General features: G+C 45.3%; 1 protein-coding gene across 1 annotated transcript in view; it reads right to left on the bottom strand.

The window, feature by feature from the left end:
- Positions 1–26,058, bottom strand: part of COL4A2 (collagen type IV alpha 2 chain) — a 633,759-nt gene that overhangs the window by 599,729 nt on the left and 7,972 nt on the right. Inside the window, exon 3 of the mRNA XM_085622168.1 lies at positions 2,587–2,638. Within this exon, the coding sequence (XP_085478294.1) occupies positions 2,587–2,638 (52 nt within the window). The remainder of the gene's footprint in view (positions 1–2,586; positions 2,639–26,058) is intronic.

Here is a 26,058-nt window from a genome sequence, read left to right as displayed (position 1 = left end):
GTTTTTCGATGCTTCCCATCGCTGCAACTGTTTGGCTTGGTGAATTTTGTCGCAATGACAGGTACTTTGCAAGAAATCAAACATCCACAGTTTTCTATGGACTCAGTTGCTAAAACCTTTTGAAAGTCATTTTTCTTAATACTTGTATGTTGGTCTTTTGTCGTTTTGGTATTTTTAAGTTTAGATAAGGATACTTTATTTTCCTAAACTGGTGTGGTGTCCATTTGTGGTGTTATCACTGTGTTACTGTGAGTGTTGGTACAAATACTTTACACATTGCCTTTGGGATAAGCCTGTCTGCTCGTGCCAAGCTACCAAGGGGGTGAGCAGGGGTTAACTGAAGTGTGTATCCCCCTTACCCTAACTAGAAGCAAGGGTCCCTATTTGGACAAAGGTACCTACCTCTGCCAACTAAAGACCCCCATTTCTAACACTGTTGTTAAGATATAAAGAATCAACCTAACTTGACAGCCTTCAAAAAAAGAAAAAGCCTCTTCTGACAATAGTTTCTAAGCATTCATGAAATCATTGGGAGAACTGCCCTCCATGAAGGAACCGAGCCCCTGTGTATGAAGGAAGACCCAAGCAGGATTTTTTATCTGAAATTCCTGCCTTCAAAACCCAACTCTCTACAACTTCAGTTTAGGTTTTATCCAAGAAGGGATGAGTAATTACTGTGAACTGATACCTTTATCGTCATCAGTGCTATCAAGTGGCCATCCCTCAAATGGCAGTGCCTTACAAAACATTTAAAACAAATAAATGACCTATTTCACAGACCTTGGTGTACTTCTGTATAGCATGGATGTCACATTCTAAACGTGATAATTCACTGCTGTGAAGCAGCAACGGTGGGATACAGATCTCGTAACTCACTGCGGTAGGGCTCCGGGATAGTTTGGTTGCCAAACTCCCCCCTACTAAGGATATGAACACATTTACAGCCATCACATGGAATATTGCAGGTTTGGGGCAGAAACTGTCGAACCAGGATTGGCTAACATATATTTATACTTTCGACTTAATATGTCCTCAAGAGACCTGGATGGAGGGCCCTGTCAGTTTAGACGGTTACAGGTCATTTCACACCCCAGCGATTGCTTCATCTGAAAAAACCAAAGGGCAGCATCGTGACTTTTAAAAAAAATACTTTGAGATTCGACGTTTTATCTTCCTATAATGAGTGTCAATTTCTTAATATGTTACATCTCAAAGGCCCTGACGGCAATACTATTTTATTGATCATTTTTTACAATAACTTGTTCGGGAGTGAAATGTTCAAAGTGGTTGCCATAGTGGAGGAAAACATTAATAGGATCATAGGTGCAAGTAAGAAAGACCCATTGGTGCTCTGGATAGGAGACTTTAACGTACACCCCTGCCCTGCTGCTCAATCCCCAATTTGCGGCCTTGTAGACAAGGTTGGGGGACCAAACATTCATTTTACACATAACCCCGATGGGAATGCTCTAAATAAATTCATTTTTATAAATTACCTGGAGGTTATGAACCCTCTATCTGAATCTACAGGTCTCTCTCTAGAAACTTTCTGTTCCCCCTTACATAGCTCCTCCATAGATTTCATAATAGCATCAGCCAGGATGGGTGAAAACCTCAACAAATGCAACAATGCAACATTGTTAAAAAAAAATCCATGTTACATTCAGCAGAAAACAAATCCGCATGGTCTCACTTTATGCAATAGAAGACATGCCTCTTTTATTATGTGCATACAAATATGTTTTAAAACTGTCCTTCAGTTTGGAGTTTATTCTGAGACGGCGGGAAACACCTCTCTCTTTAAGAAACAGTTGTATAAAACAGTATTATACAGCACATGCATATATAAGGTAAGTCTCTCAATAGTGGGTGCTTTAAGATACAGCATACCTTACAAAAAATAGTAACATTTTGAGAATATTTTCACGCTTCGAGTGCCATGTTGAAATAACTGAAGCTTTAGGTCAGTTTTTGTGGTTTAGCATGAACTGGCGCAAAATGAAAAAACATAATATTTTGACAAAGAAGGAAACATTATTTCCATACTGTTCGAATTACAATTAATTATGAAAGGCGTTTTTAAAATTCTCCAGAAAAAATACTTTATCCAATTCCATCAGCTGGGGGAATTGATACTATATGGATGGACAGCATTTGCACATCTTTTTTTGAAGTGTTTTCTACTGTTTAGATTTCATACATTGTGATCCGTTTGAGCTACAAACAATCTATTTTTAAATCTGGAATTATGCTGTAGGTGTTATATACTGTAGTAAGTTTTGCAAATCAATAGTTATGTGAAAAATACTGTAACTGCATAAAAACTTACATCCAGTGACCATCGTCTTGCACAGCTGCCTCTACCTTACCAGTTATGTTAGGGTTCTATACCGTGAGCTGCACGAGGCCATGCATATGCCGACTGCTGACCCAGGTAGAAGGAGTTACAACTGGTCACAGTCAACAAACTATGAACAAAAAAGCGGCAGCTAACCAGACACATTACTTTTCTCTGGAACCAAAATCTGACATGTTTGAGCAGCAAGTGAGTTACTATATATGTAAAGATGCACATCAACGACTTACCGCCTGCACTTTCTCTGCTGCTAGTGTGATGACCACCACAAGTACCAGACACCTAGGAGAAGAAAAACACAGGTAAAGGAGTATAAACACCACTTCTTGCTGTCATTTAGCATCAATATGTCAACTGTCTACACAACAGAGTGAGGGAATGTGCTTCACATAGGGAGAAGAGATAGAACCATGTGTGACAACGGTAGTATTACCCACAGGCGCCACTGGGTAGTTATAGTTAGGTCACCGTTTCAATAGGAAATGCCTTTTTTGTTTTGCTTATAACGTTGGCACTCTTTGACAAAACTTCACAAAACTTTCCCCAAAAGTGCTCCTTTTTGCCTGGTTTGTGCATGGAAAGTTTCAGGTGGTCCGTCAATATCCTCAAGCCTTTTCGATAGACTTTTGTCAGAAGCGTCTTTGTAAAAACGGGAAAATGGAATTACAGCAAAAGTGGCAGGAACCTAGATCTTCGTTCGCAGATGTGCGTTTCATGATTTGTGGTAAATTAACGCAGTAGCTGTTGAGAAATTAAGATTTAAAATATTTATACATCTGGACGGTGGGGTCCAAGGGACTCCTGCAAGAGCCTCAGGGGAACGCCAATTAAAAAATAGAGCATTCTGACTGGCCCAGGGAGCTTTTTCCATTTGGGCCATCTTGCTCTCACGGGAGTGAGCTCTCTGATTGGCTGCGAGCAACATGAAAAACATGTTGCTGCCAGCCATTATAGGTCTTGGGGACTTAGGGCCAGGTTACAACATTGGCGCAGTTGTGCCAGCTCTCCGCCGGCACAGCTGCACGTAGACGCGCAAAGACCGCCTGCCTGATCTCAAGTTTAACTCGTGCAGGCTGGCGGTCTTTTTGCCATTCCCACGGCGGTGCCAGAAAAAAGACACCGCAATGGGAATGGCAAAAGATTTCCAGCATGGCATGGATGGTGATGTCCATGCTGTGCTGGAACTGGGGGTGCAAACAGACAGGGGGGCACATGGTGTGCCCCCCTGAATAAATCCCCCTTGCTAGGGTGATAGTAGGGACCCTGCAGGGCCCTCTTTTTTTCCCCACTGCCAGTCTTTTCATGGCGGACTCACGCCCATGAAAAGGCTGGCAGTGTGGAAACTCGTAATATGCTGAGCAGGACTGCACCAGTCCCGCTCAGCATGTTATATTGGATGTCTGGCGTGCCACCGCCAGGGAACTGCGGTTCGCTGGGGCAGCCGACGGTCCACCACCAGAACGACTCAGAGAGTCACAATCCAGCAGACGGGGCACCGCCAGTGGTGCACCACTGCGAGTGCGGTGGTTGTAAGACCGCTGCATTAGTAATCAGGCCCAAAGTTTCCTCTCAAGCAGTTAAAAAATAATAATAATATAAGGGGGTAGGGTAGGGATACCCTGCCCCCTAGGCCTTGTGGGGGGACCAAGAAGGACCCCGCCCCCCGGGGTCAAAATAAAAATTGGCCCCTCTAAAGGCCCCGGGGAACCCATCCCTCAGGGCCGTATTGTAATTTAAAAGGGAGCAGGCCATGGTCCCCTCTCCTGAGCCTTTATAGGTGCTGGGAACTGCATTACCCGAGGCAGCCTCAAGTACTAAGTACTCTGTCTTGGTGAGCCCAACCCCAGGATAGAGTAGTTTCCCTGCCTGCACTAGCATGGGCAGGAGAACATGTTTTCTCCCGTCTAGTGGGAGCATTTTTAAATCTTCCCCAAACAACAGAAAACACATAAGTCTGCCCCCAGTTGGCGGGAGATTTATAGTTGCTCCGTCTGGCTGGGAGCAGAGTTGTGTTCTGTTTTCCTGCTCGCATCACAGAATACATATTGCTCCTGCCCGGAGGAAGCAAGCATAAATAACTGCTCCCTCCGGGTGGGAGCATAGTCAGCTCCCGCAACATGCGGAGAGCTGACTGGGGCTGTGGGGGCCCTGGGGCCACCAACATGTGCTCTGTGGGTGCCCAAGTGGGCACCGGGGCATGCACCTCTTATCCCAGGGGATGGGGTTCCTGGGGCCATAAAGCCTCTGGGAGGGGGCCAAGCAGCCCCCCTCCGATTTTAGACAAAAAAAGAGCCGGGTGGGGTCCTTGGGCCTCTGAAGGCTCGGGGAGGGGGGCCGCTTGTTCCCCTCCCATTTTGTGTTAAATTCGGCCCTGAGGGATGGGGGCCAATGAAGGCTTGTGAAGGGGAGTCCTGCAGCCAAGGTCTGCTTTTGTTTAAAAGAATACTTGGAAATTCACAGAAAAAAACAAAGGTTGAATTAATGTTAAAGTTAGATGAATATGTCAGTGACAAAATTAGCATTTTGAACTAAATAAAAACACAGAAATTCACCAGTTATAGTTAGCAGAGCTAACTAAAACGTGCACCCCCGCCATACACTGCTTATGACCTCACATATGAGATCACTCATGACATGTTCTATGACATCACTTATGACATCACTGATGACATCTCAGATGACATCATTGATTTCCTCACTGATAACATGACTGGTGACATCATCCAAGCTTCTTTTGTACACATCACTCTATAAAGTAGTATGGCATTAGAGGTCTGAAGGTAAGTATAAACTAGCTCACACTAACATGAAGCATCATTAATGCCATCACAGATACAATTCCCTTAGGTGTAGCAAGCATGTGTAATGTGCAACATTGACTCTATACCATACACTTCACAGGTAACCTAGTTCACATTAACAATCAACCACAGATCTATGGGAAGCCCTTATTGCACACGGTGTTCAAGCTGTAAACAACTGTTCAAAGAAAGCCAAGTTCCTCAAGAGACTCAATGTCTGTGTCAGGTCCCCAACCAAGAGGTCACATGTCAAGAAAGGAATGATGGTGGCTGTGTTGTCAAGACTGTGCAAACAGCATTTGGTGCGAGGTCGAATGCAACATGGCGGCAGAGCGTTCCATAATCCGAAACGGGTTAGCGCTCTAGTTGATCGGGCAGAATTGCGTGATACCGGTGAGGCGCGCGGAGAGCTGCGCACTTCACCTGAACCGTGAGAGGAGTAGGAGGTACCTTCAACGCGTCGCGTTTAGTCAGGGAAAAGAAGATACGCGTCGCGAGAATTCTGAGGAGAATTAGAGATTGGAAGCAGCCAACAACCCCAAGTAAGACTGTTCCATATTTTCTACCACAGAAAACGTTCCGAACTTCGCAGCAGCGGAAGTTTAACTGAAGCACCGGTTCATGTGAATGAAATTACAGCGTTCAAAAGACAACACAAGTTCTGACGTAGCATAGTTTTTTGGGTTCGAGTTGAGTTAGCTCAAGTCAAAGAATATAACAGGTTTTCTGGTACACTGAGTAGTTCCGATTCCTGTCAATAAGAAAACATAGGGAGTGGATACTCTTGAGGGCAGAATACAAATGACACAGAAAAGTAAGAACAAAACTACAGAGAAGCAACAGTAGTTAGAACAACCAATAAGAGGTGAAGAAGAATAAGAAAATAAACCAAGGCTTCCGTTCTCTGTCCAGTAAGTGAGTTTAGAGAAAAAGGGGCTAGAGAGAGATCAGGAAGGGAGAAGGAAATATAATAACACCAGATTTTTATCTTACAGCGAAAAAACATAAGAACAGAAGAACGAGTAGCATAGAAGAGAAGCAAAGGCACACAGCAATCAGGGTGGGTACAATAGAGAATAAGGAAAGACACAGGAAGGAAGAAAAGGGAAGTAGAAAGTGATTTACATGTAATTGTTTATTACAGCTCACGAACAACAGCAAGAGCCTGAGAAAAGATAGACTACATAAGAAGAAGCAGAAAAGAAGACCACCAGTGTGTGCATTCTCTTCTCTGTCCAATTCCCCTTTCCCCCTTGGGGCTCTTCTGGCTACGCATTTAGAAATTGTGGAGGCCGGGGAGTTCAGAGGAGGAATTGGGAGCTTGCGTCATCCTGCTCCTGTGTCAACCACCAGCGAGAGAAGAGCTGGTTCTGACAGAGTGAAGTGCCCACGAGGTATTGGCACCTGAGCAGAATGGCGGAAGGTTTGGATTTGAAGAAGCTAGGAAACATTTTGGATGAGATACAAAGAGAACTAATTACCGTTAGAGAAGAAAACAGGGAACTCAAAAAGGACACCACAGAACTGGCGCAAAGAATAGGGAGTTTGGTTGCGGGAGATGAGTATAAGATATCTTCCCCAGTTTTGGGTTCATTTGAGGAAGCAACTCCGTCCCAGTCAAGGGGTAACACACAAGTAATACATTCTTTATCCCCGGTGATTCCCTTAGCACCTCCAGAACGCTTTAGTGGAGACCCCCAGAAGGCCCAAGTCTTTTTAACTCAATGTTCCTTGCACTTTATGTGCAGACCAGCCTTGTTTCCTGATGCTCAGTCTCGAGTGGCATTTATCCTTTCCTACTTAAGTGGGGATGCCGCAGCTTGGTCAATGCCTTTGGTCACCAGAAACGACCCTGTGCTATTCAATTTAGAAGACTTCAAGAAAGAGTTCATGCGAATTTTTGACCGTCGGAAGGTGTCTCAAGCTACCGACAATGAACTTTTAGAGATCCGACAAGGAAACAGAGAGTTAGTTGCATACTTGGCCCAATTCAACAAGTTGGTGTTAGAAACGGAATGGCCAGAGAACAAACGAGCCGCAGTATTTTATCGGGGGCTAAAGGATGAGTTAAAGGATGCCTTAGCACAAGTTCCCAATCGTCCCACAGACATCTCTGCTTTGGTGGATCTAGTGTTGGAGATCGATTTTCGCCAGAGCGAGAGAAGAGGCGAGAAGAAACGAGATTATCGACCCAGTGTACCGCGTTTTGATAGAGCCAGATATGAACCTCACAAGGAGCTAGATACCAATCGCGGAACCGAGCCTATGCAAATAGGAACTATCCGTGGACCTCTTACAAAGGAGGAGAAGGAGAAGAGGCGGAATAATAAGTTGTGTCTCTATTGTGGAGGAAGTGGGCATTTTGTTCGAGATTGCCCCAAGAAGCCCAAGACGCAGTCGGCGGAAAACGCCACGCGCCACCAGTAGCTGGAGTTGGACTGGTGGTTGCAGAAACAAAGTCAGCTCCAATGAATCATGCTTTGGCAAATACGTTACAAGCAGACACTCCTCATTTGGTGATATCTGTCACTCTGAGCTATCGAGAACAAAAGAGAAATCAAATAGCTGTGATGATAGACTCGGGAGCGACAGGTAATTTCTGCGATTTACAATTCGCAAGGAGAATAGGATTACTAGCAATCCGAAAGGAGAAGAGTGAGCCCGTCAGAGCAGTGGACGGTACTAATCTGTCATCAGGCCCCATTGTGAGTCACACAGAGCCAGTGCATCTAGAAACCACAGAAGGTCATCATGAAATATTACAATTCAATCTAATAGACGCTCCGCAATTTCAATTGATCTTAGGGTTACCATGGCTCACGGAGCATAACCCCACCATAGATTGGGCCGCAAGAACAATGACCTTGAACTCGGATTACTGCAAGGAAAATTGTTTCAAAGACTGCAAAATTGAAATAAAAGAATCACCTGCTTATCATTTAAGTGTAAACGAAAATTCAGTTTGTTTGATAGACACGTTAACCTTGCCAAAGAAATATGGAGAATATCAGGATGTCTTTAATGAAGCTGAAGCAAAGAAATTACCTCCTCACAGGGAGTATGATTGTAAAATAGACTTGGAACCAGGAGTGAACTTACCCTGCAGTAGAATCTATGCTTTGACCGAACAAGAGGATAAACATTTAAAGAAGTATCTGGCGGAATACTTAGAGAATGGGTTCATCCGACCTTCGCAGTCTCCAGTATCCTCCCCTTTGTTTTTCATTCCAAAGAAAAATGGAGAATTACGCACGTGCATAGACTACAGGGCAATAAATCGAATAACAATCAAGAATCGTTACCCTTTACCTCTGATTTCCACTCTTCTGGACCAGGTGAAAGAAGCTAAAATCTATACCAAGCTTGATCTGCGAGGGGCTTATCACCTGGTTCGAATCAGAGAAGGCGATGAGTGGAAGACGGCGTTTAGAACGAAGCAAGGTCTATTCGAATACCAGGTGATGCCATATGGGCTATGCAACGCGCCAGCTGCATTTCAACATTTTATCAATGATGTATTGAAGGATTGCATAGACCAAATAGCAATTGTGTATATTGACGACATATTGATTTACTCGACAGAAGTAGAGACACATGAAGAACATGTCAAGAAGGTACTACAAAGACTTCGTGAGAATGGGTTATTTGTCAAATTGGACAAATGTGCATTTGATGTAACCACAGTCGAGTTCTTGGGATTTGTACTTGCTCCAGGAGGAATCACCATGGATGAACATAAGATAAAGGCTGTGACTGAGTGGAAATCCCCTACCTCAGTTAAAGAAATCCAAAGTTTCATAGGATTTGCCAACTTCTATAGAAGGTTTATTCAGTCTTTCTCAAAAAAGTTAATCCCAATCACACGTTTATTGAAGAAAGGAGTTCCTTTCCAGTGGGATGCGGAAGCAGAGGCAGCATTTGAGCAATTAAAGAAGGATTTCACCACAGCGCCTATTTTGTTGCATCCAGATCCTGCAGAACCATTCTTTGTTGAAACGGATGCGTCAAATCTGGCCTTGGGAGGAGTGTTATCGCAGAGACACAAAACTACAGGTCAGCTCCATCCAGTGGCCTTCCGCTCTCGAAAATTAACACCTCCAGAAATTAATTATACAATCACTGAAAAAGAATTACTGGCCATAAAGGATGCTTTCAAGGAGTGGAGGCATTATTTGATGGGAGCTCGACATGTAGTAACAGTGTATACTGATCATCGAAATTTGAAGTTCCTAAAATCAGCCCGAACTTTAACTCCCAGACAGCTACGCTGGTCCTTGTATTTCTCTGAATATGATTTTGTAATCACCTTTCGACCTGGAGCCCAGAATGGAAAAGCGGATGCCCTATCTAGATTAGAGACGGAAGGAGTCACGGAAAAGGTTCTGGATCAGGCAATAATTCCAGCGGAAAAGGTGATCAATGCCGTCTTGCAAGAAACCGTAGAAAATCAAGAGAAAGAAGATCCTTTGAGTTGCGAAGAGATGAGGAGTTGGTTAAAAGAAGATTCCAAAAGAGAAATTCGAGAAGGACTACCCTATCACCATGGAGCATTATACTTGCCCACTCCAGAGATGCAGTTAAAGGCCTTAAAAGAATGTCATGATAGCATCTTATCAGGACACAAGGGAATTAACAAGACTAAAGAATTGGTACGCAGACGATTCTGGTGGCCAAACATGATCAAGGATATACATCAGTATGTGGCGACTTGTGAGACTTGTGCAAGAGGAAAATCAGAAAGGAAACGTCCACAAGGCCTGTTACAGCCCTTGCCCACCCCTCCGTTTCCCTGGCACACTGTGACCTTAGATCTCATAGTAGATTTACCCTCTAGTCATGGTTATGATTCCATTCTAGTGTGTGTGGACGCCTTTACAAAGATGGCGCATTTTGTGCCCTTGAAGGGGGTACCTTCTGCCCAGGAGTTAGCAGATGCTTTCAGTCAGCATGTAGTTCGTGCACATGGTATACCTAAGGTTTTGGTGTCAGATAGGGGCTCTCAGTTTCTGTCACATTTTTGGAAGGCATTCACCAAGCGTTTAAACATAGAGAATCGATACTCCACTAGCTTCCACCCAGAGTCAGATGGGCAAACAGAACGCACAAATCAGGAACTGGAGCAATATCTGAGATTGTGTCTTTTAGAACAGGAGGGAGATTGGCCTGATTATTTATGGGCAGCAGAATTTGCACATAATAACACTACAAATGCATCAACTGGATACACTCCATTCTTTCTGAATACAGGTAGACATCCACAACATTCCTTAAACTTCCAAGAAGTGGGTGTTCCAGCAGTATCCAATTGGGTAGAACAACTGACACAAGCCCATAGTAGAGCTATCAAGAATCTGACAGTAGCGAAGGCAAAATATAAACACTACGCAGACAAAAAGAGAAGAAAAGAACCAGAATTGTTGGTAGGAGACAAGGTTTGGTTAAGTACAAAAAATATTAGATTAAAAGGGGTTAGGAAGTTCCAACCACGATACATTGGACCTTATCCAATTGCAAAAAAGCTTAGCACCTTAAATTATCAGCTAAAATTACCTAAGAGGTTGCGGATACACCCAGTTTTTCATGTTTCTTTATTAAAGAAGGCAGAACCAGAAGTTAGATTGAGTAAGACCCCAAAGCCAATTCAGACTGAGAAAGGAAGCGAGTTTGAAGTTCAACAAATTTTAGATTCCAAACTACAGAATGGAAAGTTGTATTACTTATTAGATTGGAAGGGTTACGGTCCGGAGGAAAGATCCTGGGAGCCAGAGTCTGAAGTGAATGCTCCACGACTAGTAGCAGAATTCCACAGAAGATTTCCAAGCAAGGTCCGGAAGGAAGGAAGATCTTTGAGGGAGGGTACTGTCAGGTCCCCAACCAAGAGGTCACATGTCAAGAAAGGAATGACGGTGGCTGTGTTGTCAAGACTGTGCAAACAGCATTTGGTGCGAGGTCGAATGCAACATGGCGGCAGAGCGTTCCATAATCCGAAACGGGTTAGCGCTCTAGTTGATCGGGCAGAATTGCGTGATACCGGTGAGGCGCGCGGAGAGCTGCGCACTTCACCTGAACCGTGAGAGGAGTAGGAGGTACCTTCAACGCGTCGCGTTTAGTCAGGGAAAAGAAGATACGCGTCGCGAGAATTCTGAGGAGAATTAGAGATTGGAAGCAGCCAACAACCCCAAGTAAGACTGTTCCATATTTTCTACCACAGAAAACGTTCCGAACTTCGCAGCAGCGGAAGTTTAACTGAAGCACCGGTTCATGTGAATGAAATTACAGCGTTCAAAAGACAACACAAGTTCTGACGTAGCATAGTTTTTTGGGTTCGAGTTGAGTTAGCTCAAGTCAAAGAATATAACAGGTTTTCTGGTACACTGAGTAGTTCCGATTCCTGTCAATAAGAAAACATAGGGAGTGGATACTCTTGAGGGCAGAATACAAATGACACAGAAAAGTAAGAACAAAACTACAGAGAAGCAACAGTAGTTAGAACAACCAATAAGAGGTGAAGAAGAATAAGAAAATAAACCAAGGCTTCCGTTCTCTGTCCAGTAAGTGAGTTTAGAGAAAAAGGGGCTAGAGAGAGATCAGGAAGGGAGAAGGAAATATAATAACACCAGATTTTTATCTTACAGCGAAAAAACATAAGAACAGAAGAACGAGTAGCATAGAAGAGAAGCAAAGGCACACAGCAATCAGGGTGGGTACAATAGAGAATAAGGAAAGACACAGGAAGGAAGAAAAGGGAAGTAGAAAGTGATTTACATGTAATTGTTTATTACAGCTCACGAACAACAGCAAGAGCCTGAGAAAAGATAGACTACATAAGAAGAAGCAGAAAAGAAGACCACCAGTGTGTGCATTCTCTTCTCTGTCCAATTCCCCTTTCCCCCTTGGGGCTCTTCTGGCTACGCATTTAGAAATTGTGGAGGCCGGGGAGTTCAGAGGAGGAATTGGGAGCTTGCGTCATCCTGCTCCTGTGTCAACCACCAGCGAGAGAAGAGCTGGTTCTGACAGTCTGTTCCAAAATGAATGCCCAACTATGGACAGCTTTTATTTGTACCAAACCCCTCACAGTCACTGCGCCTACATTGATAAATGAAGTTGATATTAGTAGAAAAGTGGATACTGTAAAGAGTGACATGGAGAGAGTTTACTCTGTACCACACTGTTTGCAGACAGTGAAACTCTCATGAAAAATACACCACACAGTATTTAAACATTTCTACTAAGAACAGTTGTGAGAAGTTGGCCTGGCATATGCTGTTCCTAGTTATAGGGACACCTTGCACCAGTCCAATTCGACTCCTATTGATGGTAGGTTTAAGACAACCTTTAAAGAAAGCTATCCTAGTGGTAGCTGTGGAGAGCAGCCTTCAGGCTAAGTCTTGAAGGAGTGTTAAGCTTATTGTTTTACCATAATAACCTCTTGAATAACCAAATGAAAGAGTAGCCCACACAGGTATATATGTAAAATATATGTATTTATTCTAGACAGAATCCCACAGTCACTTTATGTGGCTAGTGGCAAAGTTACAATTCAAACAAGCATTTCTAAACACAATAAATAGCACAGAAATCAATGGGCCCCAGGGGGGGACCAAACCATATACTAAAATAGTGGTATAAGAACCACGACAATTCTACAGGCAATGCCTAGGGCATTCAGGATCGCTGGCCCCTTAAGAATCCACCCACAGTTAAGAGGAAGGGGACCCACGGGAGGCGTGTGCAGTGCGAGAAGTTGCTGTCGGGATCGCAATGTTAGCCTATGGAGAATGTCGCGGTTGAATAATTAAGGTTTAAGGACACTTCTAACAACAGTACAAAGTTAAGGTTTGAGACTTAAGGCTTTGGAGAGCCCACCACCACGGAAGTACCGAAGTACCACTGTTACCTGCCCCAGGGAAGCCGGGTGCATAGGTCGATTCTGGTGTCGGGTCGCGGGCTGATTTTCTATGGAAAAGGAGTCCAAACTGCTGCTAGCTGGAAGTGTCGCTGAAGTCGTGAAGATTAAAGTTGAAGAAAAGACAAAGATGAACCTGAAAGCAGAGGGGACAGAGTCTGGGTCACAGCACAGTGACCAGGGAGCTCACAGGAAGGAGCTCGTGGATGTCGGGTGCTTCAGGTGTGGAAGGTACAGCTGGGCTCTGCAGTCACGGGCTCCGGGAGGCTTCAAGGAAGGCCAGCTTCTGGAGGGCGACTGTCCCACGTCGGCTGAGGGTCGCTGCGGTGTTAGTGTCCCGATTGGATCCACTAAGCATTGGCAACCGCAACCCACGCAAGATGAACAAAGCAGCTACTGGTGCAGACCCACGGGGTCTGAGGGTGCTCTCCTTTGCAGGGAGCGTAGAGCAGGCCTGGAGCAACCAGGGGAACTCTTAGAAAAGAAGATTGTCCTCCGTCAGGGCCCACAAGTCGAGAGACAAGGGACCGCGGGAGGCAGCAAAATGGAGTGCGTAAAAGGGCTCCCACGGGCCACCGGAGCGGGCCAGGGAGCTGAGGGTCGGCAAAAATGCTGCTTGAAGGTTGGCTCAAGAATGGGCCAAAGCACAACTTCCCCACTGGTCGGGGTCGTGTGCTGGACAAGAGGTGGCCGGTGTCTCGGGGTATGCGGGGATCTCGACACCCACGTGGTCCAGGGTGCTCAGACTTGCTGGGCACACTCACAGGACGCTGGGATGCACTGGAGACCCACCTCGAGGTCGCTGGAAGGCGTCGAAGGTCGTGAGAGCAACGAAGTTCCAACCGGGTATCTTGTAGTCTTTTAGGTGCCTGCCAAGCAGGGGGATAACTCCTTTATCCCAAGGGAGATTTCTTCAGTCAGCTGGGCAGCAGCTCGTCGAAGGTCAGTTCTGTGAAGTCCTGTACGAATCTGAGGCTCTAGGGCAAAGTTATTCCCATATATCCCCAAAATTAGGGGATGGTCCAAAATAGAGCCTACCAATCAGAGTAGAGGCGGGAAAGGGTGGCTACACCCACTCCCCTTTGTGTGTTTCCCGCCTGGGCGAGGGGCAGGATGCCCCTGAACCGGTTCCAGGCGGTGTATGCAGAATTGGGGCTCTGCAGCTGCCTACGTGCAACTCTGAATGGACTTTTGGTGCACCCACCCTGTTCCAATCCACATATCCTGTCTGGGGAGGTGCTGGCACCTCCCTGCCACAGGAGCCCTATTGTCCAGATGGCGAGGCTGGGGTTTTCCCCAGCAACAGCCAGCCAGAGTCGTGTAGGTGGCGAACAGTAGCCATTTTGTGGTACATGTGCACTTTTAAATTGGTTTCCAAATTCTACCGCTTTTCCCATATCACCCTCCTAGCAAGGGGGAATCGTGCCCCCATGCCCATGGCTGGACTGGGGGTATGATTCCTTCATGTTTGACACCAAACACGATATGGTTCTGTGTAGCCACTCCAAAGTTACAGCGATGACGCAATAACTTATAATGCGGTTAAGAGTATATGGTATGGCTACACTACAAACAACCCAGTAACATTTTTACGAAGGTTGCAGAGAGGTCCTACTCACGTAGGGGTCCCCCCTCACACATACCTCAGCACCCAGCCCTGTAGGATTACCAGGGCCTGCCATAGGGGTGACCTATGAGAGTATATGTGTTGTATGGTATGGGACATAGGGTACCTACATCCCTGTAAGGGGTGCTAGCACCACCTTACCCAGGCTACAGTAGTGGCCTGGTGGTGTCAGTTTGGGTGGCTGTCCCAGGGTGGCACAACAAGTGCTGCAGCCCTGGTAGGCCTACTGGGGGCCCCATGCCCTGGGTACCTAGGGTACCATCTACAAGGGACTGGTAGGGCATGCCCAGCATCCAATTATGTTTGTACCTAGAGTACTCACAACAGTTTTAGGGAGAAAGCAGATAGGCTGGGGTCCTGGATAGCAGGATCCCAGCCAGACTAGTCAAAAACCACTTAAATACCAGGCAAAAAGTTGGGGGCAACCATTAGTCAGATTCCACTCTCCTACATAACCCCCCCCCAAACGAAAGGAGATAAGGCTAACCTTGTCCAGATAAGCCTTTATTTCCTGAGTGGCCATATAAGGAAGAACCTGTACTAACATGGTTGCTCCCTGTGTCATGGTCCACTTGGGAAATCCTACCCCAAGGGGTTCTAGAGTTTCTCCAAAGTCTAGGGAAATTACCTGTATTGGTTTTTGGGTCAGAGGTGGGCTGGTGGGGTGTCTGAGTCTGGAAGTGAGACCCTACTTGGGTTGGTCTCAACCTCCTCAGATCACTGGCCACTATGGAAGCCTTTCTGCCCATGACTGTGTCATATCTGGCCTTAAGGGTCAACCTCTGGCTGCCTACAGCTGGGGGTTGGATCCCTTTGGCTGGAATAGTGGAGGGCACTGGAAGGTTTGGGGCAGCTAGGCCCCAGGTTTCCCTGTGCTCAACAACATCCATTTGAGGGGTGCCTATACCTAGGGGTAAGGGGGATCCCTCAGTTTGTAGAGGAATATTCACCTGGCTGAAACTACTCTGCTGGGTGTCCCTAATCTGTTGATGAGGGGGTTCCTCTGGGCAGGGGCCCAATAAGGGTCCACTGACCTCCCTGATCTCTGCAGCCCTGGGCTGACTGAGGCAGGGTAGAGAGGGGCAGGATACCTGCTCCAGACTGGGTACCACCTTGGAAGGATCCCCTGCCATCAGAGAGGTGGGCAGGTCAGGCCTGTCCACTTCTGGGGCAGTTACTTCACAAGGGGCAGGATCAGTTCCCTGAGAAACTGGACCTTTACCTGTAGTCTGGTGGGGGGAAGACTGCTCTTCCTCCCCTATGCTCTCTGTTTGTGTAGAGTGATCCATAGTTTCAGGCTTCACTCTTTCTATTTTCTCCTGGGGTGGAGGTGAGGCCCTCAGGGTCTCATCCACTCTCTCAGGAATTCCTACCATTTTCAAATGGGCCTTGTGGTCAACCTCAGCCCAGGCTGAGATTTCTAGATCATTCCCCAGTAGACAATCTACAGGCAAGTTTGGGGACACTGCCACTCTCTTGGGGCCAGTGACTCCTCCCCAGCTGAGATTTATCACTGCCATGGGATGATCTGTCCTGATTCCATCAATGTTGGTCACCTGATAGCTAAACCCAGGTAAAAGCTGATCTAGGGGCACTAGCCTCTTGGTCACCATGGTGACACTGGCCCCTGTGTCCTTATAGGCCACAGCCTTCTGACCATTGATCATTGGTTCTTGTCTGTACCTGCCCAGAATACTGGGGCTCATGGTAAAGTTGGCAAACCCCATGCCACCATCACAGACCATAGTTGCTAATGCAGGGGACCTGGCTAGGCCAGAGTCCACTGGTGTCCCCAAAGAGAACCCAACTAAGTTTTTGGGTGCACTCCCACCACCTGGGGGATTACTACTAGTAGTAACAGGAGGTGTTGGAGCTGGTTTTGGAGGAACACTTTCTTTATTGCCATTCTTAGGACAGCTGGAGTCAGTTTTCCAGTGGCCAGGTTTCTTACACACATGGCAATATGGTTTCTTGGTATTAGAGGAAGGATTTTGGGACCCACCCCCAGCACTGGTTTGTTGGGGCCCTTCAGAGGACTTTTCTTGTTTATCATCCCCACCTTTCTCTTTGGGCTTAGTGGAATCCTTCTTCTGGTCACCAACTTGGTTCTTAGGCCTGATCCTGGTTCTGACCCATTTGTCTGCCTTCTTTCCCAATTCTTGGGGAGAGGTCAGATCAGAGTCCACCAGGTGTTGGTGTAAAAGTTGGTTCTGACAATTATTAAGAATCTGCTCCCTCATAATGAGATTATACAATCCTTGATAATCATTAACTTTACTGCCATTTAACCAACCTTCCAGTGCCTTGGTTGCACAATCCACAAAGTCTACCCAATCTTGATTCTGTGCTTTCTGGGTGTCTCTGAACTTAAGTCTGTATTGATCAGTGGTTAAGCCAAACCCATCTATTAAAGCAGCTTTCAAGATATAATAATCATCAGCATCCTCTTCTCTTACAGAGAGGAGCTTGTCTCTCCCTTTATCTGAAAAGGAGAGCCACAGGATTGCTGCCCACTGCTCTACAGGGACCCTCTGTACTCTACAGGCCCTTTCAAGAGCAGATATCCATTTGTGGATATCATCCCCATTCTGATAGGGGGGCACAATCTTGTGGAGGTTCCTATTGTCAGGGACTCTCTCTCTAACTCTAGGGGTTTCATTACTGCCACCAGGGATCTCTAGACCCCACTTTCTTGAAGCTTTCTGAAGCTCCAGGGTTTCCCTGTCTAATGCTAACTGTTCTCTTTTAAGCTCAAGCTTAGCCTGCTCAAATTTGATCAGTCTGCATTTCCTCTCATGAGAGGTTTCTCTTCTCTGAGAAGAGGCAGAGGACCCTTTGGATCCCTTAGAATGGTTGGATCCCACTGAGGGGGATCTGTTCCTTCTTGGACCCACCACTCCCCTTTTAAGGGTGGAGGGAGTGCCTCTTGGGCCATCACCTCCATGCTGTGAGTGGTTTGTGTCTTCCAGGTCAGGATTTTCATCCTCTTCCTGTTCCTCTTCAGATTCCACTCTGGGAGTGTCCTCTTCTGAGGGGTGCCCACCCACTCTGTCCGTCCCTCTGGATCCTATGGACTCCATAAAGTCTGCTATGAGCAGGATCTCTTTGAGACGTTTTGTGTTGGCACCTCTTTCTGTCTTCAGTCCCCTAAGGGTGCACATTTCCCTGAGCTCTGCAAAGGTGAAATTATCATACTTATCTACTGGGACCCTCTGGGGTCCTTCCATAGCCTTAGTGCCACTTGAAGACATGTTTAGTGTAGTGATGTATCTACCTACACTAAGTGTGGCCTACTGAACCCTCTCTTGAGTTGTAGTCAAGGTGTGCTAAACCCTCTACACACAACTCCAAGTTCAGAAGAACTTATTGTATTCTAGCTTGAATTTATATGTACCTTTGGTACCTTGTGGCTTTCACTTTAGAAATTCAATTTGTTATCTGGTAAAACAATGGCAAGCTTGAATCCAACCGCTGCACACCAATGTGAGAAGTTGGCCTGGCATATGCTGTTCCTAGTTATAGGGACACCTTGCACCAGTCCAATTCGACTCCTATTGATGGTAGGTTTAAGACAACCTTTAAAGAAAGCTATCCTAGTGGTAGCTGTGGAGAGCAGCCTTCAGGCTAAGTCTTGAAGGAGTGTTAAGCTTATTGTTTTACCATAATAACCTCTTGAATAACCAAATGAAAGAGTAGCCCACACAGGTATATATGTAAAATATATGTATTTATTCTAGACAGAATCCCACAGTCACTTTATGTGGCTAGTGGCAAAGTTACAATTCAAACAAGCATTTCTAAACACAATAAATAGCACAGAAATCAATGGGCCCCAGGGGGGGACCAAACCATATACTAAAATAGTGGTATAAGAACCACGACAATTCTACAGGCAATGCCTAGGGCATTCAGGATCGCTGGCCCCTTAAGAATCCACCCACAGTTAAGAGGAAGGGGACCCACGGGAGGCGTGTGCAGTGCGAGAAGTTGCTGTCGGGATCGCAATGTTAGCCTATGGAGAATGTCGCGGTTGAATAATTAAGGTTTAAGGACACTTCTAACAACAGTACAAAGTTAAGGTTTGAGACTTAAGGCTTTGGAGAGCCCACCACCACGGAAGTACCGAAGTACCACTGTTACCTGCCCCAGGGAAGCCGGGTGCATAGGTCGATTCTGGTGTCGGGTCGCGGGCTGATTTTCTATGGAAAAGGAGTCCAAACTGCTGCTAGCTGGAAGTGTCGCTGAAGTCGTGAAGATTAAAGTTGAAGAAAAGACAAAGATGAACCTGAAAGCAGAGGGGACAGAGTCTGGGTCACAGCACAGTGACCAGGGAGCTCACAGGAAGGAGCTCGTGGATGTCGGGTGCTTCAGGTGTGGAAGGTACAGCTGGGCTCTGCAGTCACGGGCTCCGGGAGGCTTCAAGGAAGGCCAGCTTCTGGAGGGCGACTGTCCCACGTCGGCTGAGGGTCGCTGCGGTGTTAGTGTCCCGATTGGATCCACTAAGCATTGGCAACCGCAACCCACGCAAGATGAACAAAGCAGCTGCTGGTGCAGACCCACGGGGTCTGAGGGTGCTCTCCTTTGCAGGGAGCGTAGAGCAGGCCTGGAGCAACCAGGGGAACTCTTAGAAAAGAAGATTGTCCTCCGTCAGGGCCCACAAGTCGAGAGACAAGGGACCACGGGAGGCAGCAAAATGGAGTGCGTAAAAGGGCTCCCACGGGCCACCGGAGCGGGCCAGGGAGCTGAGGGTCGGCACAAATGCTGCTTGAAGGTTGGCTCAAGAATGGGCCAAAGCACAACTTCCCCACTGGTCGGGGTCGTGTGCTGGACAAGAGGTGGCCGGTGTCTCGGGGTATGCGGGGATCTCGACACCCACGTGGTCCAGGGTGCTCAGACTTGCTGGGCACACTCACAGGACGCTGGGATGCACTGGAGACCCACCTCGAGGTCGCTGGAAGGCGTCGAAGGTCGTGAGAGCAACGAAGTTCCAACCGGGTATCTTGTAGTCTTTTAGGTGCCTGCCAAGCAGGGGGATAACTCCTTTATCCCAAGGGAGATTTCTTCAGTCAGCTGGGCAGCAGCTTGTCGAAGGTCAGTTCTGTGAAGTCCTGTACGAATCTGAGGCTCTAGGGCAAAGTTATTCCCATATATCCCCAAAATTAGGGGATGGTCCAAAATAGAGCCTACCAATCAGAGTAGAGGCGGGAAAGGGTGGCTACACCCACTCCCCTTTGTGTGTTTCCCGCCTGGGCGAGGGGCAGGATGCCCCTGAACCGGTTCCAGGCGGTGTATGCAGAATTGGGGCTCTGCAGCTGCCTACGTGCAACTCTGAATGGACTTTTGGTGCACCCACCCTGTTCCAATCCACATATCCTGTCTGGGGAGGTGCTGGCACCTCCCTGCCACAGGAGCCCTATTGTCCAGATGGCGAGGCTGGGGTTTTCCCCAGCAACAGCCAGCCAGAGTCGTGTAGGTGGCGAACAGTAGCCATTTTGTGGTACATGTGCACTTTTAAATTGGTTTCCAAATTCTACCGCTTTTCCCATATCACCCTCCTAGCAAGGGGGAATCGTGCCCCCATGCCCATGGCTGGACTGGGGGTATGATTCCTTCATGTTTGACACCAAACACGATATGGTTCTGTGTAGCCACTCCAAAGTTACAGCGATGACGCAATAACTTATAATGCGGTTAAGAGTATATGGTATGGCTACACTACAAACAACCCAGTAACATTTTTACGAAGGTTGCAGAGAGGTCCTACTCACGTAGGGGTCCCCCCTCACACATACCTCAGCACCCAGCCCTGTAGGATTACCAGGGCCTGCCATAGGGGTGACCTATGAGAGTATATGTGTTGTATGGTATGGGACATAGGGTACCTACATCCCTGTAAGGGGTGCTAGCACCACCTTACCCAGGCTACAGTAGTGGCCTGGTGGTGTCAGTTTGGGTGGCTGTCCCAGGGTGGCACAACAAGTGCTGCAGCCCTGGTAGGCCTACTGGGGGCCCCATGCCCTGGGTACCTAGGGTACCATCTACAAGGGACTGGTAGGGCATGCCCAGCATCCAATTATGTTTGTACCTAGAGTACTCACAACAGTTTTAGGGAGAAAGCAGATAGGCTGGGGTCCTGGATAGCAGGATCCCAGCCAGACTAGTCAAAAACCACTTAAATACCAGGCAAAAAGTTGGGGGCAACCATTAGTCAGATTCCACTCTCCTACAACAGTGTACACTCCATGCAACATGTGTCATTAAAGACAATATTCAATTTAAGGTGCTAAAGATCACACTAACTGCCGCCTTCATACTATGATGAAAACTTGACAGATAGCCCTTTTTTGAAGCAAAACAAACACATGCACATAGGTTAGTACCTGGTGCACACAATCTTCTAAGTTATTTAGTAATGGTCATGCTGAGGCGATTCTGTCCAATAACTCAAGGCTGCTTACAATACATAGCATCTCCTATGTAAAATCTATGCCCTGTTGGAAACTTTCTGCAGAACCAAAACACTTGTGTGGAACATCCTGGACCCACATTGTCAACTGTCACCTGCACACAGAGTTACTCTTGAATACAAACATTTACAATGTGTTCAGTACCTCAATACACCTATCATGCATTAGGAGCAGATGCGTATTGTAAACACTTACACCCATTAGCTAGACATGGGCTGAGCAAAATTAGGCAGAGAAGTAATATGGTAGTTACTCGCCACTATGTAAACCATCAAACAAAATAACACACTCATTGGACGATGTCATCAGTGGGTTTTATCATTAATGTCATTTGGGATGTCAGCGGTGGTGTCATAGAACATGTCACGAATGATGTAATATGTGAGGTCATAAACGGTGCATGGTGAGGGCAAAAGGTACAGTATAACACTGGTAACTATAAATGGTGAATTTTTGTGTTTTTTTAGCTCAAAACATTACTGTTGTCACTGACATATTCACCCAACTATAACGTTACTGCCATCTCTGTTTTTTTCATTGAATTTCTAATATTTATATATTTTCAGCTGATATATCACTGTCTTGCAGTTTGAAGGTGCTCTAAATAACATAATTCTCCAGCGGTAATGCATTATGACTGACATAAGTGTACATCTTTACAGATAATTCCAAAAAGTGAGCATACTCAGCAGTTATCTTCAATACTTTTAATAGGCCTAGCCACAGCTCTAGCTGTGTGCTGAAACTGATGTCATCAACATTAAAAACGTATGCAGAGATGGTGTTTTGGTCAGCTCCCTTCTGTCCTTCGTTTTTTTGGGTCAGCACCCTTCGACTGTTCCTCGAAGAAGGTGTCCTTCACTTTTTAGGATAGGCCAGAGATTTTCTCTCACACTATCAAGCTATTGTGTAAGAGGTGTGTACGTTTGCCTGACTAAAGAGTACTTCCCGCTGCATTGCTGGGACTGTGAAGCAAGGTGTTCATGCATTGCAATGGATGTGCATTTGTGCTTCCTAAACAGTTTACACACTTGCTGTTCAACTATGGATTTGCACCTAAATGTGATTTTGCACCAAAGTTAGTTGTTGCTCCATAACTTGATTTGTTATGTTAAACTGTTGTCATACTCCTACTGTTATTGCACAAAACTGATTCTAGACGTTGGTGTGATTTTGCAATTAAATATGATTTTGAGCTTAAATGTGATACCATAATGGTGCTTTTTTTTTATAACGCCTGTTTTGGCATGTGAAAGCGTTTTGCATGTAAAAGTGAATTATACCTAAATATGATTTGTGCTTCAAAATATTTTCCACTTTAATGCCGATGTTGCTTTAAGGGTAATTTTGCACCTCAACAGTGCAGTCAGCCAATTGTGATGTTATAGTGTTGCACACTTTTTTGAGCCTAAAGTTACATCTTGCTGCTGTATATTCTGTCTGTATTCACTGATTTTGCAGCTAAGTGTGACACCACACTCCTTTGAACTGTCATTTTACAGCTTAATATGTTTATGCAACTAAATGAGTTTTGCTACTAAACCTCTTTCTACATCTGAAGTGTCTCAGCACTGCAACTGACATTGCACCAAGAGTGATTTTACAACTAAATGTGATTTCACACCTGATTGTCTTGCACCTAACCATCTAAAAGTAGTTCCATACTTTTATTTTAGTTCTGTAAGTTTATAGTTTGATTAATTAAAATCACTATAATATTGACACATAATCACAACTATAAAATATAAGCCAATCATCCATACTTTTTCTGATGCTGCACATTGGATGATTTTGCACTGAAATGTGATTTGCCATTGAAATGTGATTTTTGCTCGTACTGGTGGTTTGATCCTCTAGTGCATGGGTACTCAAACATTTTCCCGGGGGCCGCAAAGTTTGGTCTGTGGTGTGACCGAGGGCCACACTGATGCCAGCGGGGGCTGTAAAGTGGGTGTTGTGGAAGCAAAGCATGTATATCTAGTGGCTGTCTTTAAAAATGAAGGTGTTCCTAAAGTTAAGGGCCAAGTTACTTCCTTTCCCTAACTGCAATAAAGATTTAAATAAGTGCTTGCTATATATTTACCATTTTTTTCCATGTTAGTGCTGAGTCGAGTAAACAGCAGCCCAGTGCTGCTGCTGCCCAGGGGGCCCCATGTAAAGGTCAGGAGGGCCGTATGCTGCCCCCGGGCCGTACTTTGAGTATTACTGCTCTAGTAGATGTTGCACTGAAGCTGATTTTACATAACCAGACATGTTAGCCTCACATCACCTTGAAAGAAACTTCCAAAATAGAACTACCCGCTGTGTGAGACAGGGGTGCATTTTGGCTCCCTTCCTATTCTTATTTTATATAAACTGGATCAATAACCACTTATTATGCATGGGAAAGGGTATGCCTCAAATGGGAAATCAGTCCACACCAATTTTACTGTATGCGGATGATGCAGTCTTCATTGCTCGAACTGCTAACGGCCTACAAGTTTTTCTGGATTCTTTTAACTTTTATGAAGGACCTAGGATTCAAGGTGAACTTTTCAAAGTCAGTTGTTATTACTTGTGGGTGTCCCAAAACTAAGTCCAAGATCTACCCTATGGGGGGTATACAGCTTGAAAAGAGAAAAACTTTGAACTATTTGGGGATCCTTTTTAATTATTCATTAAGCTGGTTCACCATCTTATCCTCGAGGCTACAACAATTTAGTAGAACCATCAAGGACATTTTTGGTTTGCGATGCCAAAAACCTAAAAAAGAAACTGTAAATATGATCAAATTAAATTTATCCCAGTAGGGACATATGGAGTGGGGTTGTGGGATCATAGTAATGTGGGAACGTGCCGAAAATGGTTTTACTTGCAGACTATTGTAGGTACCTAAAGGCACTACTACTTGAATTTGTCACGAGGAATTAGGTCTAACCTATCTGGACGATATCATAGGGCTAGCACCATTGGTGTTATGGCTCAATACCTGGGGCAAACCGAAGGCGGGCTTGGTTAAACTCTTCTTAATGATTGCTTCAACTTGATAAATTGGAGCGGATCCTTTGGTTTACTTACTTACGGAAAACCTTTGAGCTGATTGGTACCCCTGAATTATATAAAAACCCGGCAATCATAACTCTTAGCTGTAAAGAAACGGTTAAATAATTATATCTCGATTATTGCATGGAGGTGCGGGTGGAGTGGGCGGCAAGTCCAGTATACGGAAACAGTAGCTAGGCACTCCTATGTGCCAACCACAAGTGGAATGGAACCTTATTTAGAATGGATATTGAATCCCACTTATCGTCTGTATTTGACTCTTTTTAGAGTATGCACAGTTAACTTTAAGGTAGCTTTTCCTTTGCAACAGGATTTCCCCCGTGCCCACGTGACAGCTCCTCTAAACAATGTACAATTCAATTTATGCTGCTTGCCCACTGTACTCAGCTTCTTTTTTGGTTTCTATTTTACCAAGTGCCAATATTGGACAGAATTAGGATGGTATATTGTTTCTATAGCAACTACATACAACAGACAGCCTTCATGCAGTCAGATATTTTATAAGAGTTGCACTAGGAAACATTATGAAGATTTATGCATTTAATACTAGAATTACATTTTGCACTTAACTATATGAAATGTATGTTTACAAATTGTTTGAATATTGATTTTAAATATTTTAGATGCTTAACCCTTATATTAATGGACCGTTATTGACTGACTGACTGACTGTGAAATACAATGGGATGGTCATGATTCAATCCTTTGGCATCAATTTCCACAACTTCACCACATTGTTTGATACAAATCCAGAAGACCTTTAAATTTCCGATCATGACTAGGGAACATTAACACTGATGTGATGCTTGCTGTCTCTGCTCACTATGACACCTCTAACTCATTCTCTTCTAACCTTCCATATCTCTGTTACCTCCCACACAAACTGTGAGAAAGGAATCCAGTCAGGGTAATATTAATATAAATCAATAGCAAAGCTGCTCCTACACTAAAACAGATTGAAATTAATATGCCTCCTTACATCGCATGCCTTTGCTCCGCATGCAATTAAAACGCGGTCGTTACAACGACCACGTTGTAACAATGCATACCATTACCCCGCAAGTCGTAACAACGACTTGCTCTGGGAGGGCGCTGGATGTTGAAATAGTATAATTTACTAATCCAACTCCAGTATGTGCAACAGTAGGGAAGGTGTTGGATTTTAAATCGAACACCTTATGCCCCCTCCGCAAGTCGTTGTAACGACTTGCGGGTTAATGGTATGCGTTGTTACAACGAGGTCGTTGTAACGACTGCGTTGTAATTACATGCGTTGAAATGGATTCGTGGTAAGCGCTGTTTACTGATTGAAATACTGTTGAAGAGCTGGTTAACCTCTGGTTGATTATAATATTGACCAACTCAAGGTGTGGCTGGCATGGATCTCTCTATCCTTTCTTACACAGACTAGCATGAATATGTAAATTAATGTATAAAATGCCCAATTTCCCTTCAGTTTCCATGGTTAACGGCTAGTATTTGGGCCCGTTGTTGGCAGGGCATTTCTGAAAAGTAGAGACTTGGAGGATCCACTGTGGGGTAGTTTGTATTTATCTCTATTTGTTTTCCTATCCATAATGCCAAACACATTTCAAAAGTATGCTTCTCAGTTTCCATGGGGATAGCTGCGTTATTTGGATCCAGAAAGCCACAGTATTTGGTTCCAGAAATCGCCACCAAAGAAAACCTACCACTTTCAGGCCATTTTAAAAATTAGAGACCCAGAGAAGTCTAGGGCAGTGTAGCTTAAGTGAGTTCCTCTGATCTTTCTTACTCAAAATGCCCTGCAAATGTAAAAGTGTGGGTGAAATTCTCAATTTCCTCAAATGTACGTGCCAGAAAACTCTGAAACTTTTATT

This window comes from Triturus cristatus, chromosome 8 (genome assembly GCF_964204655.1).
Source record: "Triturus cristatus chromosome 8, aTriCri1.1, whole genome shotgun sequence".
Taxonomy (NCBI): Eukaryota; Metazoa; Chordata; class Amphibia; order Caudata; family Salamandridae; genus Triturus; species Triturus cristatus.
Note: the sequence above shows the minus strand (reverse complement) of the source record. Positions and strands in the feature narration are given on the sequence as shown.